Raw genomic sequence first — 18,754 nt, 5'->3', positions numbered from 1 at the left:
TATTTTGTCTTTTAGTATCATTTCAGGCTAAAGATACAAATATTGACTTTACAAATATGTATTTGTGTTCCATTTGATGGATTTGATTAAATTCAGTGCACATATTTCAACTCTTTTGAGTTATTATCTCTTTTTTACCTGTGACTTGTGATAATAAAACTGAAAACTCCTTGTTATATATCCTTATATATATCCTTATATCCTTGTATATATCCTTATAGGGATATATATATATATATATATATGGATATATATATATATATATTCAGAAAATAATTTCCAAAAATGAGGGAAGCCTATATTGCACTTCACTCATTTTACTGAAACAAATTTGCAGCATAAGCACCAGTTTCACATGGTCTTTCCCTAACTGAAGCAAAAGTTTTGCAAAATGAATAATACTGGAAGTTAACATTAGGTGTCAGTATTTTACATATTATTTAGCAAAAGAATATCAAGGGAAAGAGCTTCTATGAAAAAAAAAGAAGAATATTGCAGTCTGCTTTTTCAAATGCTTTAAGTTATCACAGTTAGAGTAATATCAGGAATAATTATGTGTGAAATAATTAATTGTATATACCCCGAATGCTTCTTGCTACTTACATCTCTAATTTAAAATTCAATACTAAGTACCACAGCATTCTAATTGTGATAACATTTCATTCTTGGATTGTCTGAAGAAATTACATTTTTCAAATTGAACTGCAGGACATGAGGATCTTTAGATGACAGAAAATTGATACCCAGGTAGAGTGAGAAAATGCCTACAAAATGAAGGCAAATGTGAGTGTGCAGATCCCTGGTTGTGTGTGATCTTTTTCAGCACAACAACATTTTAAAATGTGCCGAACTCTCAAAGCTCACTGCAACTTTTGAAAATATGAGGAAGAAACACTGTGGGATCAATCTGTGCATTTTTAACCCTGTTCTGCCATGGGAACACCAAAAACAAGGCCAAGTCTCCCTTCACAAGCAGCAAAGGATGCCTTTGTCTCCCAAAAGAACAATATACTCTGAGTGAAGGAAAAGGCATGACATGGTAATTTTTTCATCTGAGCTTGTGCCATTACTGAGAATGGGAAGGATGTGCCTCGTTTGAAGAGCTTCAACCCCAAAAAGTCCTTGTGTGACAGTGACAGATCCCACCTTGATTTCATGTTACCAGCAAATTATTATACATTGGTAGATTAAGCAAGAAAGATGCAATAAAAGGATGGAAGGTACTGAAACAATATATTTAACTTTTTAACTTGTGTTAGATATTCCCAAACAGAACTTGGTACAGTGGGAATTCCCTGTGAAATTCCAGCCCCTGGGGTAGGGATGGGCTTCGTTGGGTTCAAAAAGGTGAAAAGAAACATTTTGGACTAAATGCACAGAGGGGCCTGACAGGATGTGTTGACATCAAAGCAGTCACGTCAATATTTTATTTTAATACCTTTCCCTGAGTCACAGAATCACTGAGGTTTTAAAAGAACTGCAAGATCATTGAGTCCAGCCACTCACCCAGCACTGCCATGGTCACTGTCGTAATGAAGCCATGGCTGAGGTAGGTGTGTTATTTCCTAAATAAAGTGTGTATGAAACACACTTCAGATGGAGCTGACCTACCCAGAGACTCCCCAAAACCTCTGCAGGTTCCCATCTGAACCCCTGGGCACTCAAGCTGGTGCAAATATATTTCTGAAAAGCTGCTCACTCTCTGAGACCAGCTGAGAGACAGTTTTGCATCGTAAGCTTAAACTTTTGTCAATATTTGTGAAATATATTTAGACAGCTTATTCAGAAATGAGTAAGTTATAGATCAGTAATTCATACTTTTTATATCCCGAGTTTTTATTTCCTAAACTTACTCTTCTAAGCATCGTTTTATGTTTCTAGTTAAATATAAGTGAGAATTGATTGGGGTATTTCTCAATGGAATTCTATCTTTATTTCATCATAATTGCTTCATATTTGAATAATGACAGATGAACTACTTCATTCAATTGCAGTTTTAAGGCTTTGAAGTCACAATAGCAGCAAAGGATTTAAATCCTGAAACCATTATTATGGCAGAGAAGACATCAGGGAAAAGGAAAACTTATGGTAGTGTAATTTTCTAGACAGAAAAATTCTTCTGTGGTTGCACTTTTTTCTTTTATTATTTTTTCTCTGGACATTTTATTAATGTTAAAAGAACCCTGGAAGAAGAGATTGGAAATGCTGAATGAGAGTCCTGCTGTAAGTAAACTTCTGTAGTTATTTGGCTTTGGAGCTGGCTACAAACCTTTTAAAATTCTGGGCAGCTGCAATACTGTATTTCACCAATAAAGAGTTCATTAGATCTTTTTTCTCTCTGACATTTTACATCTAGTCCTGAGTACATGTTAATACTCCAAGGTATGAATTTCAAAGTTCCCTTTATCTTTGTGTACAGTTTTAAGCAATTAATCAAATGATAAAATGCAGCTTTAAAATTAGAAACGAATTGTGAATTTAAAGTATATGTTCAAAAAGTTTCTACATTATAATTTGGGGGGGGCGGGGCCTCATCAACTGAACTTAATTCTGGTGTTCTTTTTTTTTCCTTTAAACCTTACCTTTTATTGAAGAAATTTGAAGCGATCCTCAAATTGTTAAAACATGACCAAGTGGTCTATCCAGGATAGTTCTTTCTCCTCAGAGGCTACATCAAAGTGGCAGAGACATAGAAAAATCATTATTCAATATGTTCAAAATGATTCCCACGTGGGGGAAGATTTTTACAGGCTTCTGAAATGAGCGTGGGGGCAAACAGCACCGAGACCCCTTCGTCTGAAATAAAAGTGAGTGGCAGTTGTATCATCCCTGTACAAGGTATGAATTTGAAGTGGGGTGGGGGTTGCCACATAATTTTGGCAGCAGGGGCCAAATCCAACCTCATGAGTTCAACCTGCAACTTTCCTACTCCAAGGATGTTCCTGGTGCCTCAGTTTTGAAAGCCTGGGATTGGTTTGGCTATTCAAAAGCTAATTGGGAGAGAACATCTCCAAAGTTCCCTTTGATACCTGAGCACAAGTCATTAAGAACTGGGAGTTTCTAAATGTCATCAATGAATCTCAGCAGAAACACGCTTGTAATTATTTTGCCTGTATTTTCTGTTTTATTCACTGAGGTGTGTCAAGGGTACAACACCCTGTTTCTTCTTAATGAGTGTGTTATTTTAATTTTCACCTGGGTGGTGAAAGGCAATATTCAGAAATACTCATTCTTCAGACAAGATGTGGAAGCAGTTTTAACATCTTAGCTGAAGGTTGGTGCAAAATGCTCAGATGTTCTTTTGTGTTTATATCTTTTGTGTTTATATCTTTTGTGTTTATATATTGTGGATATATGTGATATCCAGTTTAAACCATTGTGGCCACAAGGCAACAGATGCTGCCAATTCTTCCCTTCCTCTGTGGAAAGCACCTGACAGCTGGGTAACTGGTGAATCCGTGACCTTCCTTTTTAAGGATGCTTCTGGACATTTCTGTACTGTGCCTGCTTAAAGAGAAAAAACAAGAAGATCTCATGTAGAGGAATTGTGAGTGAAAGAATATACTCACCTGCTTCTGAGTTCTCTTAATTGACCCTAAAATTGTGGTGTGTTTTTTTTATTATCAAACTGATGTGAAAATCCCATTTATTATAGAATCATGGAATCATTTATGTTGGAAAAGACTTTGAGGTCCCTGAGTCCAACCTTAGACCTGATGCTGCCAAGTCCAGCACTAAAGTATTTCTCTGATTTTTCTTTGACTTCTAGTTTCAATACAGTACAGTGCCAGATTAATTTAATGAATTTATAAACCTCATTATAACACTTAAGCTTTGTTTGATTATGAAGGAACCTGGATTAGAAAAGATAAATTTCTTCTACATTAATACAGCAGTGACAAGTACACTGAATTTTGAGAAGAAGTTACTCTCAACTTTTCAAATGTAACTACTAAATGAAATATTCTGCATTGTTCTGCATCAGATATGGATGAAAGATAAAGCTACAAGTCAATTTTTGGAATATCCTAAATTCTGTGGAAGGTGATGTAGCATATGACTGCTTGATTTTCATTAGTATTCTTATTTTATTCAAACTTTCTCTCTTTAACCAGATATTAAAGCTGAAGTGATAAAAAACCAGAAGTATGAATCACCAAAGTTCTATGTTGAAGTCTGATCTTCTGACATTTTTCTGAATGAGTATTGAAATTCTTCTCAACAAAAGATCTTGAAATTGTTCCATCAGTAATCAGACCCAGACTTGACTTGAAAAAAATTCTTTTTATATTTAGTTAAGAGAAGTATGCTCTTAATTATGATGATCATTAAAACAAATGTCTTGGAAGGCTACTATTTTCAATTCAAAGTCTCTTCAAAAGCATATGAAAAACCTGATGATATATATAACATGTCTATCCCAAAAAAAATTAGAAAAACATAACAAATTAATGTATATGATATACATGTACATGTATGTGTATGTATATGTATGCTTCTCTCCAGACAATCAATTGGTTCTGTGTTTAATTTTTTTTTTTTTCACATTTATGGAAAGTGTAAGAAGTAGTTTAATTTGATGAAATCAAACATTCGGTGAAAACAAAGGCGTTAGCTCTGAAATAAGACATCAGCTTTGCTGGGCTATAGATCCTTTGAACTTGGATGACATTGTCTCTGAGGACAAGATGTTTGATGAATTTTAGACTTTAAAGCCTTTGGTAGGAAAAATTAGTCCAGAATCTGTTCCTGTAGGATGGGGGGACGTGGGGGCGGAATCATTCTTCAAAAGCTCGGGAAAAAAATGATGTCATTTTCTATTTCCTTTTTTCTATTTCCCTTAAGTACCTTTTCTTCAGATGCTTATATTGGAAAAGGCTCAACAGCCATGAATTTAGGGGCTTATGCTGTAAGTGATCAGGGCATTTATGTCCTCTCTGCACAGAATATTGAGGAGAAACAAAAAAAAAACCCTCTTAGAATTTAGGGATAAAGGGCTCTGAGGGTAAGATGGCCTTGCAAAACATCGCTGACTAATTTTAATCTATTAATTTAAAATAATGAACATAATGATTTGTGTAAAATTACTTTACCCCTGTTATATGCCAAATCTGTCAGGAACAGCTGCTTTGCATTCAATATATCATAATGACATATACTGTGGAGTTATAATATTTAAATTTCTTTTCATTAAGGTCCTATTTTAGATCTGCAGGCTTATGCACAGGGGGAGAGGGGCTGGTGCCTCCATCGACTGTTGCTGTTAAAGGTTATCAAAGAGAACTCTTGGCTCTGTGAAGAAATAAGTAATGAGTGCAAGTGGGTTTAGCAGACCCTGTTACAAGGGAAGAATAAACCAGGATTAAAAAACCTCATGGAGAGTATTTTTCCCAACAGGCCTAATGTTTAATGGTTTTTTTGCTCAGAAGAATTAGGTGGGTCACAGTAGCTGGAGCTTGAAATAAAGGTGAATTGATAACACAGGTAGGGAGGTGGACTGAAGGGTTTGTAATTAATTAAGCTTTTATAAAAACCCAGATGCTGCAGCAGAGTCTTCTCTCGCTCTTTCCTACATCCTAAATACTCCTAAAATTATTACCTAGCTCTAAATACCACTTTTCTTTGGAACTGCTGATGATACACTTTTCCTGTCTCAGGGCTTGCCTGGACTTATGGAAATAATGGGTCTGGACGAGCATTTCTCACAGCTCAGAAGGTCCAATTCTGGCTGAGAAGAAATTAGCATTGCAATAATTTTGCTATGCACACACCTCGTGCAAGAGTGGAGATGTTGTAAAACATAGCTCCAGGCTCCTTCTGCTGTAGCCTGGAGGTGAATCTTCCATGAAAACCTACGGAGGTGACTGCAGCATTAGGGTGAGGCAGTGCTGGGTACCTGCTTTAGGAGAGTCTCTATCAATCTTGGCAGAAAAACAAAATAAAAAGGGCCCCAAAATAACAATATTACGGGCATGGGCCAGAGCAAAGAGGACAGCATGGCCTTGAGAAACAAGGGAAAAGGAAGTCTCTGACTTGAGAGACCACAGACTATAGAATTAAAAGGAACTGAAAAACTGGAACAAGCTCAAGAGCTATAGAATGAGGGCTATCAGTTTTCTATTTTTGTGTGCTTGGAGCAAGCTGAAATTTGTTGTATTTCCACGGACATGTTGAAGTGCTCTGAGTAAGGACATTCTTATTTTCTGTGGGTGGCTGCTGTGATTAAGTCTTCCAAGAAATGCAAACAGCCAAACATATCTAATGCTCAGCTTGGTGGCTACGAGTTGCACTAAAGATGCTCTTCTTATTTTCTTTTATTTTTCCTTTTTTCCTTCCTCAGATCTGGATACCCCCATTCACCAATAACCTGATTTCCTGACATCTCCCAGATCTTGTGAGAATACAGCAATTGCCTGCCAGAAGGAGGGAGCTGAGGAAAAGGGCAAAGGCAAAAAAAAAAAAAAAAAAAAGAGGCATGCACACAAACTAGAAGTATCTGTGTATTACATGAGCAAATAAAATCACAGGAAGGGATTGGAACTGACATACAGAATTAATTAATTCAACTAACTGCTTCAAGTCTTTGATAAACTGATTTATTTGATGTTTCCCAGTCCATTCCAAGCAGCACAGTCTCCCCTGAAAGCTTCTGGACACAAGAGAGGACATTCATCTGTCTGCAGAGGAGTTTGACATCCTGCAACTGACTCTCCCTTGCATTTGTTGCCTTTTTTTTTCCTGGCACCAGTGCCTGGACAGTTCTGATGAACTCTGGGATGGCAGCATGGGAGGGAGCAGGGTGAGAGCAGAGCTGCCACTTGGATAAAGCCTCTGTTAGCAAGAGACGAGAAAAGACCTCAGCAATTCTTATTTCCACTGGATTTGATGGGGACACATTGTTTTTGTGAATAGCTTGTTTGTCTGCTTGCTTATGTTTATTTATTTATTTATTGTGAATTGGGACTTTGGTACTGTAGAAATGAGACTTTTGAAAAAACTATTTTCCTCAAAGTCTGAAGCAGAAGGAGAAAATATCTCAGAACATCTTATCTTCTCTGTTCATCCTCAGCGTGGGATTTTCCAGGATTTGGGACTTTCTCCACTGGAAACTATTCACCAAGTAGCTGAAACTCTTTTAACACAGGTAGAAACAACACTGGCTGAGCATCATTTTTGTGCTAAGGACTGACATGCTCCTTCCAGAATCTTCCTTCACCATGAAAACATTGACTGTTTTTGTAGTTCTGACTTGATCACGGGCTCATAGATCAAGATATTATCTCCCAGAGAACACAGCTCTTTTCTTTCAAGGTTCCTTATTGTGTGATAAAGTGTGTAAAACCACCTTTTTTGGCAGTTTGGTATTGTAGTACTTTTAGCACTCCAGAAAATACATTTACACTGCATTTCAAGCTTGCATGTAACTAAATCCTGTCAAGGAAAGTCTTTACATAATGCATCAACATATGCTGGGGTTTTGTCTCTTTTTTTAGTACAGTATGGCTATACAATGGATTGGAGTGGCTTTTCTAAGTTATTAAATATAGCCCTAGGCAAGGCTGGCTTTTAAAATAAATGGCAAGGTCTGTAAAAACACCTGGGAGAGAAAAAGACTAGTTTGGATTTTTATAGAACTTTCTTACTTAGTAGTTTTCGTTAACTTTAGTGTCCTATTTTTTTTCTTTAACAATGAACTATAGCAGTAACTAAGCTTAAAAAATAATGAGGTTAAACAAAAAATAAATGTTATTTTCTCAGTTATGAATATTCCTAAATCCAAACCTCATTTTAAAGCAAAAAGAAGTTTATTAGGAATAAATGTTCAGAGAGTTGGACTAAACTTCCCTGCTGCTTTCTGCAGTATATCTGTTGTCAAAACTTCAGTGCCTCAGCTAGTAAGTGATTTAATGCAAGATCATTTTTCTCCTAAAATGTGAATATTCTGGGTTTTAGACCTCAAGTCACAGCACATATGTTCCTTCTATAGAACCAACATTAGAGTGCTGGAGAATCTCTAAAGATCTATTTCCTACCACCTGTGACCACGTTGTTAAAGCGTCTCTTGCACTTTGAAGACCGTGGTAAGTGAAATGGATTGTCTGAGGGAAAAAGTCAGCTCAGAGTAAAAGGGTTTGGAAGATGGCACCAGGATGTTGATAATGCACATTGTGGTTGTGAATCCAGCCATTTCTATATATTTACATTGACATTTACATCCAGGCTCCTGCATAATGAGCATTTACAGCCCAAGCAGGTGATATTAGAGGCTGCTCACTCGGGCTATGAGCTGCTGGAGCTGTTACATGGCCACAAGCACAGCCTTCTTGACACATCAGAATGTGCTTCCAGAAACATTTTTGCTGGGATTAAATATTCAAGGCCCTTGTAGCAAAAAAAATAAAAAAAATAATGGCTGCTGAATGGACATCAGCATTCTGAGTAAACGATTGCTATGAGCAAGAATATGAATTATGGGCCATGCAGGAAAAAGTATTGTTTCTCCTTTTGAAATGTTCTAAAATTATGAAAAATGATATTTCTCTGGTGAAAGATGTGGGAAAAAAAATCATTATTTTTAACTGTCCAAGGCCAGTTGCATGGGGCTTGGAGCAATCTGGTTTAGTGGAAGGTGTCCTTGCCCATAGCAAGAGGTTGGAAGTGGGTGATCTGTAAGGGCCCTTCCAAACCAACTATTCCATGATTCCATGTTCATCACTGAGTCTTCTAGTTTCCTAGGGTTTTTCCCAGTGAATTGAAAAGTTTTGGCACTTTAGCCACTTTTATTAATAAAAAAATTATTTTCTTCTGCAACAAGGCAATGGATGCACAATTGTCCTTCCAGGCCTGTGCCTGTGTGCTGTCAGGTTTGTATTGTCTGTTATGGCTTGATTTAAGCACTGAATTAGTTTTGCTACTGGGTGTCTGCTGTACAAGCCAGACACCAGGCTGCCTGCCAGTCACCACAACAGGGAGTAAAGGCTGAACTAGGCAAAAACAACTGAAAAAGTCAAGTTTTCTTTCCCCCTTAGGAGACTGCTGGTCCAGAATAAATGTTGGAATAGCTGTTTATGCACCTGAGGAATCTCATGATGCCTCTTGAATTTATCGTACAGAGTTGATAACATTTGCTGGGCATTCAGCACCTTCAATCAACAGTGTTTTTTTTTTAAACAGCTTTTTTAGCTTTATTTCTCTGAGGTATGAGATGAGGCAATCTGGATGCTCACCAGCGTGGTGACACATCTCATAGGCAATGACGCCATCAGCCACTAAAACAGGGACAAGAAATCAGTGCCTCAGAAATGATGCTCCATCTTTAACTTGCACAGCAAACACAAGGGCCAACCTATTGCACAGCAATCTGCTCAGGTAGTGCCTTTGCAGCTTCTCTTTCCTGCTTAGTTTTACTTAGATTAAATGAGCGCTTAGATTTTGTTAAACTGGCTTTTTTTTTTTTTCTTTTTTTTTTTTTTTTTTTTTTTTGCACATTGAAAGTATTTTCAGCCTTTCAGAGATCACACAGGAAGCTTGTGCTGCATAAGTTTGAGCTGTATGCAAAGCTGCCATCCTTTTATAGAATTTTGTCACTGCTGACATACTGTCAAATGGATGTGAAGGAGCTCAGACACAGTCTGCAACTCGAGTGAAATGTTAGGTGTGCGGTGAAAGATGTTTTCATGAGAAATGTCATGTCCCCAGTCATCTAGGGTTTGGACCAGGTAACATAGGCAACTTCTGCTGCAGCATTTTACAGGTTTGATGGTGGCTTTTCACATTTAAGTTCTGTTGTCCACACCGCTCACAAATATTTTGTGACTTTAAAAATGCTTCCAGTGATTTTATTTGAGGAAAATCTTGACATCCACACAGCTACAATAAATTTGTCAATTAAAATTTATTTCATATGACAAAATCAGTTGGTATACATACTGCTTTTAAAAGAGTTAGCTGTTAATTGCTGCTGCTGAAATAATTACTAGAAATGGTTAATTTACAGAAAAATACTGCATTGCTCTCTCACGTCCCCAAACCTAGGAGAAACCCCTCATCACTATTCATAGACATCATTCCCTTTTTAATTTCAAAAGTCTAACTTTAAGATACATCCCTGAAATGCAGGGCCCACAAAGAAATGCTAGTTTAGAACAGTGAAGAGCAGCTGTTGTGCTGTTCAGCTCCCTCTCCTGCTTGTCCATGTGCGCTGCCTCTTGGCACACATCGGCAGCATCTGGAAACAAGCAGAGTCTTGGTTTTGGCTTTGTGTGGCCTTTGGCATAATTGGATCTTTTGCCATGAAGTGGGTCTCGTAGAAGTTACTAAAAATGAATAATAATAATAAAAGGGTCACTGTGTAGCCTAAGAGCTCTGCCATCCCTTCAGCAGGGCTGTCCCCCTGTTTTATTGCTGGACTTACCTTGAGTCCCTGAAGGTCTTGCTTCCCCACTGCTTCAGTAAGTGCATGATGGACTAAAGCTCTTCTCTGCAGGAACTTTCTTGCATCTTTTTTTCTTGTTCAATAGGAAATGATCTGCCTGCAAACCCCTCTTTTCTTTGCAGCCTTGTATAATATGTCACAATCCCCTTGTAGGCCTCCCCAAGCTCCAGTGCAGGCACAGACCCCACCCCTCGTTTCCTGTCTCCATTAGGATGGCTTTGCTCTCCCCATTATCTCTGTTTCCCTCTATTACAGCCATGGGTTGATCTGTGGGATCCTCCTTTAGGGGGACTTTGTTGCTGGACCTCTGTACAGATGGGGACAGAGCTTCTTGAAGGAGCTCCATCTGTCAACAGAGCTCATTTTACCTCACTGTTGGGACAAAACCCCAAATATCAGGACAGCTGTGATTTTCTCAGGTCATATGGCAGGTGTTTGGTGGGGTTTTTTTGTGGGAGACAACCAAAAAAGGACCCCTTTTTCTGCCAAAGCATTACCAGAGAGCTCTTCAGCCTGAGCAGCATCATGATTGTGCTCACCACAGCACCACAACCCTGCCCGGCACGGGAATCCCCGCTGCTCCAGTTTGCAAGTTGACCTAGAAATACCAGAAAAATAGTATTGTTCCTTGCTGAAAGAAAAAAAAAGAAAAAAAAAAAAAAAGCCACGTGGCAGATGCTGATGAAGGCATTTACAAGGAAGGGGCGTTTCCAGAGCCCCAAAGGGCCAGAGCTGTGCCTGAATCTGGTGGTTCTCTGGGTTCCCCTGCCTGGGAGGGACCAGTGGGGTGTGGGATGCTGCGGGAAGTGACGCAGGGCAGCAGCTGTGCGTGCCCCTGCTTCTCCAAGGGCTGCTTCGTGGAGAAGCCTTAAAGCAGAAAATCAAAGAAACAGAAGTGTTTGCGTGTCTGACCGCTACCAGGCAATAGTACAAGTCGCTACAGGCCTTTGTTTTTAGTAGCAAACTCTCTGATTGTCCAGGACTTGCTACTTTATTAATCTAAGTAACAGTACAGTAAGTGTCCTACTTAATAAAGCTATATTTCAAAATAGCAAAGCAGATTTGTTGCAAGCTATTTATTTCAGTACTCAAAGGGTTTCATTGAAGGTAAGAAAAGGGAAGTTGTCTTAAGGCTTAGAATCGTAATTCCTTTCAGCATTTCCTTTTAAACCTCATATTTACCTTTTGCAAAAGCTAACTTTCCCTGTTTGCTGCAATTTTCACAAACTGCTTTTTTTTCTCTAATCCAGAAGAATTTTACACTAACTTCTACATGTAAGTCACTCATTGGTGAGATGGTTCACTTCTGCTCTTGCAGGAAGTGGTTTTAATTTACTTTTTCCCTGCTTTTTTTCTCTCTGTATGAGCTGTGGGACTAACTCAAGTGCTGTCTCTAGACACGTGACCTTGATCTTTTCCGTTCTTTTGAAATAGTTAAAACTGTTGCTTGTTGATGGCGGCTTGAGATGAGATGACAACGTCCCTGAGGCTGCAGGTAAGGAGCCGCTGATCCATCTCAGTGCAGTTTGGAAAACCTGTTGCTGAAGATTTTTTAAATAATCATAGCTATGAGCATTTTGTAGGCATTCAAATCAGGCTGGTTTAATTGCACAATTACTTTATTTCTATATGCCTTTGTGAATTTGAAAGCAATGAGGAAAGTGTAGAGGATACAGATGTGAAATGATGTTTTAAATCAGTGCTCAGAGTTTAGCAAATCTGTTGCATTCTGTGCGAGGGGCAACTTTACCTGACCTTGTCTAGTACCCCAAACCACTAATCCCTTCTCATATACCAGTTGGAACTTTACTAACTCTCCCCAAAAATGTAGAAAAGTTTGTGGCACTGGCTGGGAAATGAGATTAGATCACTTTTCGCAGTATTTGCCCTTCCTGAGTGCAGTTTAGCACTGTTTGATTAACTGGCTCCTGTGCTGGTGACCATGAGGGATGTGATTAGTAGCCATGGATACTGTGAAAGTCAGTGCTAAGGTAGGTATCTAGTTGTTTTGGTATTTCTAGAGTCTAAAGATGTTGATAGAGGGACTTCTTGCCCTACTCAATATCAAGCAGTTTGATACCAATCTATTATTTGTCAGGTAGGAAAAGAACACGGGGCATAAAAGACATTTTGCATAAAATATCCTGGGGTTCTCTATGGGCAGTCAGTGGTGGAGCTGTTCAGTGGAGATGTCATGGCTGTGTGTTTCCTGCGTGGGCTGTTTAAACTCAGACTAATTCATCCTTCAGAGCTGGCCAGAAAAGGGTTGTATGTCCTGAGCCTCCACCTCAAAGTTTTCCCTCAGCAAAGACACTTTCGTATTGCTGTTGGTAGGCAAACAACTTTTTGGCCTGCACAGCTTTGCAAAGAAATATTAATTCAGGAAGATGCTCAAATAACACAATAAAGCACTTTGATCAGGGGCCACATAAAGGAGAGCCAGAATTAGCAAGGCTTGTTTTATGCTGAAGGTTTTTTATCCCAGTAACATGTAGCTTGCTACAAACTTTGTGACTTGTGCTCCTGTTTGTAACTGAATGCCTTCTCCAAACAGGCAACTTGGGTTTCTTTTGGAAATATGGGTCAGAGTTGAAAAATATCACAAGTGGCTCGGAGCTCATTTTGGAATTGTGCATACTAATTGGAGACAGATTTTAGTGTAATGTTGTAAGATCACATTTCATATTTTCTGTACTCTTTGGAGAAAAAAAAAGCTGTCCTGCCTGCATACACAAATCAGCACAGACAGGGAAATTGTATAAAAAGAATATGTTCTCTTCCTGGGCTGTGTTTGTCATGATTTTTATGTTACTGCTGCAGAGTCTTAGAGTAATTTAAAATGCATTTTCCAAAGAGCTGTGAGATTTGGTGAAGTAGTTTGAATTCTCAGAGTTTTATGTCTTTATTTTCTGCCTTTCTCTACAACTTACCTCTTTGTGTCCAAAGCAAATTCATTTTAAAGCAGCATGTCTTGTTCAGTTTACCTCTCCATCCAATTACATCTGTGAGGTACATTTGTTCATTTTCTTTTACAAACAGAGTGAACAGCAGAAGCACTCTGTATTTTAAAGCTCCTGCTGTACACTATTATTGAATTGCAAACAAAACAAAACAAAACAAAAAAAATTTGCTTTTTTTTGACAGCATTTGCTGTAGAAATTTCTTTTTGCTTTGACACAAAGATATGCTGGTTTGGAAGAGGTTCTCCATCTTCTTCCAACCAAGTCTGAGTGCATGACACACTTGGTAGTCCCAGGGGGCTGAATCCTGGCCTTGGGTATGTTCCTCCCTACCTGGAGTGAAACAAGAAACAGAAAATAAAATGGTGACAGAGGCATGTTTGAATTTTCCTCCTGGTGCCAAAACTCCGCAACCTCCAACGTGAGGCTAGAGAATTCCAACAGCTCTGGTTTGGATTTCTCTGTCTGTTTCTGGTCCCATAAATTATTAATTCTTTGCAGTGATGAGCTTCAGGACAGGGTTTAAGAAGCAGCATCCATTGCAGTGGGATGGATTTCCCTTTGTGACCTCCAGTGCTGCAGTGAGAATGGCTTTGGCTGTGCTGCCCAGAGACTTCAGTTGGGTCTCTACTGCTGGGCTTTGAGCCATGCTAACTGCTGTATTGGGGCGTGTTTTACTGAATCACATCCAGGATAGTGGGCTATAGGCAGAGTCTTATGGGTTTTTTGATGCTCACTATGTGTAATTCTGATACTTGCTTATTTTTCTTGATTTTTTTTTGTTAGATATTTCTGTGCTGTGTCAGATGTGAGTTGTTAACCATTTAATGAGCTGTTAACCATTTAATGAGCTGTTAAAGCCTGTGTGGGGCTGAAAACCATCTCTTGTTATTGAAGAAGTCTGTCAGTATTTAAGTGTGTTCCTAACTTTTAACCTGAAACACAGCAGTTGTACAGAACATGTCCTAATCTCCTATTTGTGCTGTTTGGGCTGATCTCTTTTAAAAACAAAATAAAGCATCACCTGAGATCCAGCCAAAGTCTCTACATTCCATTTACCTCCTAAGAGTTCCATATGGATGCATGAAACCTGTCTCTCAGTGCTACAAAGGCAGAAATTGGTGCTGATGGAAACTGTTATATGCAGATGGTTATCCTGATTTCATTTTTTGGTAGTATAAATCTTGAAGAAAGCAGATTGGATACGATTTTGGCCCAGATTTTCCATAATAATTCAAGTGCCATTCAGAGCACTGCAGCAGATTTCCCCACCTGGTTACACAACCTGCACAAAACTGTCCTTTTTCCATTCTGTGGTGGCTTCCAACAGCTTTTGTCACCACCAAACTGGTGTCATGACCTCTGAGGGTCAGCGTAGGCTGAATGCCTTGCTGCCTTTAGCATTTGGAGACCTGGGCTAGGTGAGGAGATCTTGGTGTTACCTGCTCTGAAACCTTCTCTTAAGGTGGGTCTGCTTCGACCAGTGAACCTGAATTCCACCCTCACCAGCCACTGAAGGACAGAGATGGTTGTTTCCTTGCTGTGCTGGGTGTTAGGATCGTGCCTTCACGCACTCAGCATGCTTCTGTCAGTCCTCCCTGCTTTGAGAAATACTATAAAAACATTGTTTTGGAGACTCACTACAAAACAAGCGCTGCTAGCTCCTCATTTACACTGGGACTTCCTCAATGCAGAGCTATTTTTTACTTAAAGAGTGAGTGTCACAGACTCTTGCATCATCTTTGTCACAACTTGAAGCTCCCTGGGTTGCAAACTTCCAGGCTGGCTGAGACAGGAGCAAAAGGAAAGAACTTAGATTTTTAATAAGAAGGTTAGGAAATAATTTTCTGGGCACAGATGTTTAGATGTTGCAAACTGACAAAGGGGCAAATCTAGCTCATGCAAGAGCTGTCAGTGGAAGCAGCCAGGACATGCTGGAGAAGTTTTTCAGGGCATTATTGGTTCATATTAAAATATTCTGGAAATGTTGACATCTGGAACATGTGAAATAAATCCTGTTTGCAGAAACTAGGAACCAAAATCCATATATGCTTAAAAAATGTTGACCTTTTTCTCTTAATTTTTCTATATTTTTACTCAGCTTACTTATGAGAAAGAAATGTTTTCAGAATTAAGTAGGAAAGGTAACAGAGGTTTAAACAGATATTTATATTCTCAAAATTATCTGCTAAGCTACTGTGTGTGTTGCATTAACTCAGGGAGTGCTCAGTTATTTACTGAAGCATTTCTTCAAGAAATTAACTGAGTTTGATGGTGCTATGGTTGGTGGTAGGCTGTTTAAGATCCATATAACTCTTCCTGCCATTGGAGATTGACAGATATGAAACCATTCACTTGCAGTTAAGCTGGATATTGTGGGTTTCTACTGTGGTTTTCATGAATGTTTCTTCCAAACCTTGTGCCTGATACACTAAGCAGGCACAGTCCTTGAACAGATGAACTTAAAGGGACTTATGATTCCTTCTGCAAAACATCCATCAGTTTTCAGTACACCTGCAACCTGAGATGAGGAGGAAGGGAAAACAGAAGCGAACATGGCTTAGAGCTGAAGAGATACGTGTCAAATATGTGCTTGTTCTTTGTTTTGGATTTCTTTTTCTGCCACACCCTGAGCAAAACCTCTGCTGTACTTGGTGCTGAATCAGATACCAGTTACTGGAAGTGCTCTTGGGCAGGACACAGCCCTTGGCACCTGAACGTGTTTATTTGCTGCTCAGGATGTTACCAATTCTCTTCCTTTCGGGTGAGGAAGGAAATGACAGAGATATTTTGTGAAAGCAGTTGAAGCTCTGGAGTTCTGTCTCTGAGAGGGTTCTGTCACCCTCTGTCCATGGCTGGTGGGTCTGTCACACATCACAGGAGGCCATGGCCACACCATGGACACCCACAGCAAACACCAGCAGAAGCCTCCCTGGGCTCTCTCAAAAATCCATTTCTAGCAAATAGTTTTGCTATGAATTAATTAGTATTTTACACCTGGGAGGGTGTCACATCAGCCTTTCCATCTCTCAGAGTCCTGGCACATGCTGCCATTTGTGTGTTGGGCTGAGTAGTGCTGAGGTTTGATCCAGAGAAATTAATGTTTCCATTATCAGCAATCCATTGCATTCTTGGTAAATTTATTGGGAAAGAAACACACCCAACAATGTATAGTAACCGAGTATGTGATGATTTTTAGATTTAGAATTAACCTATTTAGCATTAATCCATCTGCTCTTGGAGTGCCAAAGAAAGCAGAAACAGCCCAAGTGAAAGCATGTCAGTTCCTCCTCCTTCATTAATCCTAAGCCCTGGAAAAGGCAAGGAGTGCCCTGAGCTTTAGCAGAAGCTTAGAGGAAGTTATGTCTTCAACCCATTCTTGAATTTCCTTTGGACAGTCCAGCACTAGCTCCTGCTTGTGTAGGATGCAGTCACAGACACCTGAAACATTCAGAATTGCTGCACAGAGTTTGAATTCTGCACAGAGTTTGAATTTGAAAACTTCCTTTCTAGCTTTCATTTTCTTCTGAAGTTTGGGTCTTTTGTAAAACCTTTCTTAGAGTGGGGGTAGCTGAAAAGAGGGGATCTATTAAGATGTGGAGCAAAAATTGTAAAGAATAAAAGAATGAAAGAAGTTAAATGAAGAAACTTCTTATCAGAGTTGTACCCTGCAGCAAGATTCAGGTATTTAGGGAACAATGTTGATGCAGTCTAAGGACATTTTGACTCAGGTGCACAGGTCTGCAGGGGTTCATTTGAGCTGAGTGCAGCTATTTCATCCAAAAAGGGATTTAAGGATGCTACCTCACAAACCCAGTGGAAAATGTAATAGTCGTGAAGTATTTTTGCCCTGAACAGTGCTGGGGGCAGATGGATGGCTGTGACTGTCTCACTATGAGTGTTGTTGCTTGCAGGTGGCTCTGCTCTGTTCCTGGTGCCATTGGCATTGACTTTGGCTGTGTGTAGCACATCTGTGCTGGGACACAGGTGGTTGTGGCCTCCTGGCCTGCAGAAAATGTGTACAAGGTTTCCTGGAATCATCCTGAACCACCTTAGTGAGATAAAGTTTTCTGGTCCCTCGCTAAAGAATTTCATTTGCAGCAAAAAAAAAAAAAAAAATTGAATATAATTAACAGAGCCTATGCTCAAACTACTTGTGTCATCAAAGCAATCATGTCAGCAGAAATGGAAATAGATGATCTTTAAGGTTCTTTGCAGCCCAAAGCATCACACGAGTCTATGACATTAACTTTTTTGACAGCACAGCACCCTTGGTATTTCCCCCGTGCAGACACCTCAGCTGCACGATGTGATATCAGATGTTATCACACAGAACAAGGGCCTTTGTCTTCTCTGGGCCACGCGGTGCTGGGGAGCAGCCTGCTGGGGCAGACGCTCCTGCTGCAGAAGAAAGCAAGCCGGGGGCCCCATGAAATGCAGAAGAGGGGCTTGCTCAAAGCAAACCACAAAGAATTTCCCCTCCTGGTTCCTGCTACAGCTCAGAAGTTTTCTCCAGAACTGTAGGTGCCATCTCTGCTGCATTTCACAGCAGCGTCTCTTGGAAGTGCAGCACCAGGAGCTCTGCAGAGGAAAGTGGGGATGGAGTGTGGGAACAGATTAAAAGTGTCTGGAGGATTTTTTTCCTCCCTCAGATGGGAAGTGGGAGCAGTGAGAAGAAGTAAGGGAACAGCTGCAGGATCACAGCACAAAAACTGCTGCAGATATAGATGATGGGAGATGGGGAGAGGGTGGGAGGGACTCTTTCATGTGCACAGCACAGGAAGTCAAACATCATCCGGGGAGTGGGAGGGAGGGCATCTCTCTGCCCGGGTAAAGGACAAGTGTTCTCTCTGTAGAACTACTGAGGCAGGCAGGGTCAGCAAAAGGAAAAAAAAATATTGTAAGTTTTAAATAAAAAGAGAAATAAGTTCTTCATAAATTCTTTATTCTTTAATTTATTTTTAAAGTCTGAGAAGATTTAAAGCCTTTGGTATTCAGTAATCTCAGTATCTCAGTTTGACAGATGTCTTCTGTGGGATGATGGGTATATGGAGCTGCAAAAAGGATAAAGACATAGCAAATGTGCAATGAAACTGCTAAGCTGAGGAGCTCTCAGATACTCTAAGAGGTTAAAACTGCTGTTGCTGCTTCACCAAAGATCTCAAGAAGGCATTTTTTCTGGTGAAGGGGATGGTGCTGCTGCAGGAACTGAGGGCTGGAGGGCAAAGTGAGGCATGACTTACAACTGCTCAGTAGTGCCCAACTGATTTAGAGTGAGATAAAACTTGTGTGTAGTTTTACTCAGTGATGAACATGAAATGCTTCCTCCCGATGAATCATCCAGTGGAGCTGTGGGGAG

At 39.7% G+C, this 18,754-nt stretch overlaps 1 protein-coding gene and 1 long non-coding RNA gene across 2 annotated transcripts in view; both read left to right on the top strand.

Annotated features, from left to right (window-relative positions):
• Positions 1-287: 287 nt before the first annotated feature.
• On the top strand, positions 288-7,613 carry LOC137476809 (uncharacterized). Its single transcript, XR_011000625.1, has 3 exons — positions 288-2,807; positions 5,658-5,877; positions 6,341-7,613. It is a non-coding gene; the product is annotated as an uncharacterized lncRNA (long non-coding RNA).
• Positions 7,614-11,375: 3,762 nt separating this feature from the next.
• Positions 11,376-18,754, top strand: part of ARHGAP15 (Rho GTPase activating protein 15) — a 322,109-nt gene continuing 314,730 nt past the window's right edge. Inside the window, exons 1-2 of the mRNA XM_068195158.1 lie at positions 11,376-11,449; positions 11,870-11,930. Of these exons, the coding sequence (XP_068051259.1) occupies positions 11,907-11,930 (24 nt within the window). The 5' untranslated portion in view covers positions 11,376-11,449; positions 11,870-11,906. The remainder of the gene's footprint in view (positions 11,450-11,869; positions 11,931-18,754) is intronic.

Source organism: Anomalospiza imberbis, chromosome 7 (assembly GCF_031753505.1).
Source record: "Anomalospiza imberbis isolate Cuckoo-Finch-1a 21T00152 chromosome 7, ASM3175350v1, whole genome shotgun sequence".
Lineage (NCBI taxonomy): Eukaryota > Metazoa > Chordata > Aves > Passeriformes > Viduidae > Anomalospiza > Anomalospiza imberbis.
This window is presented reverse-complemented; position numbering and strand designations above follow the sequence as displayed.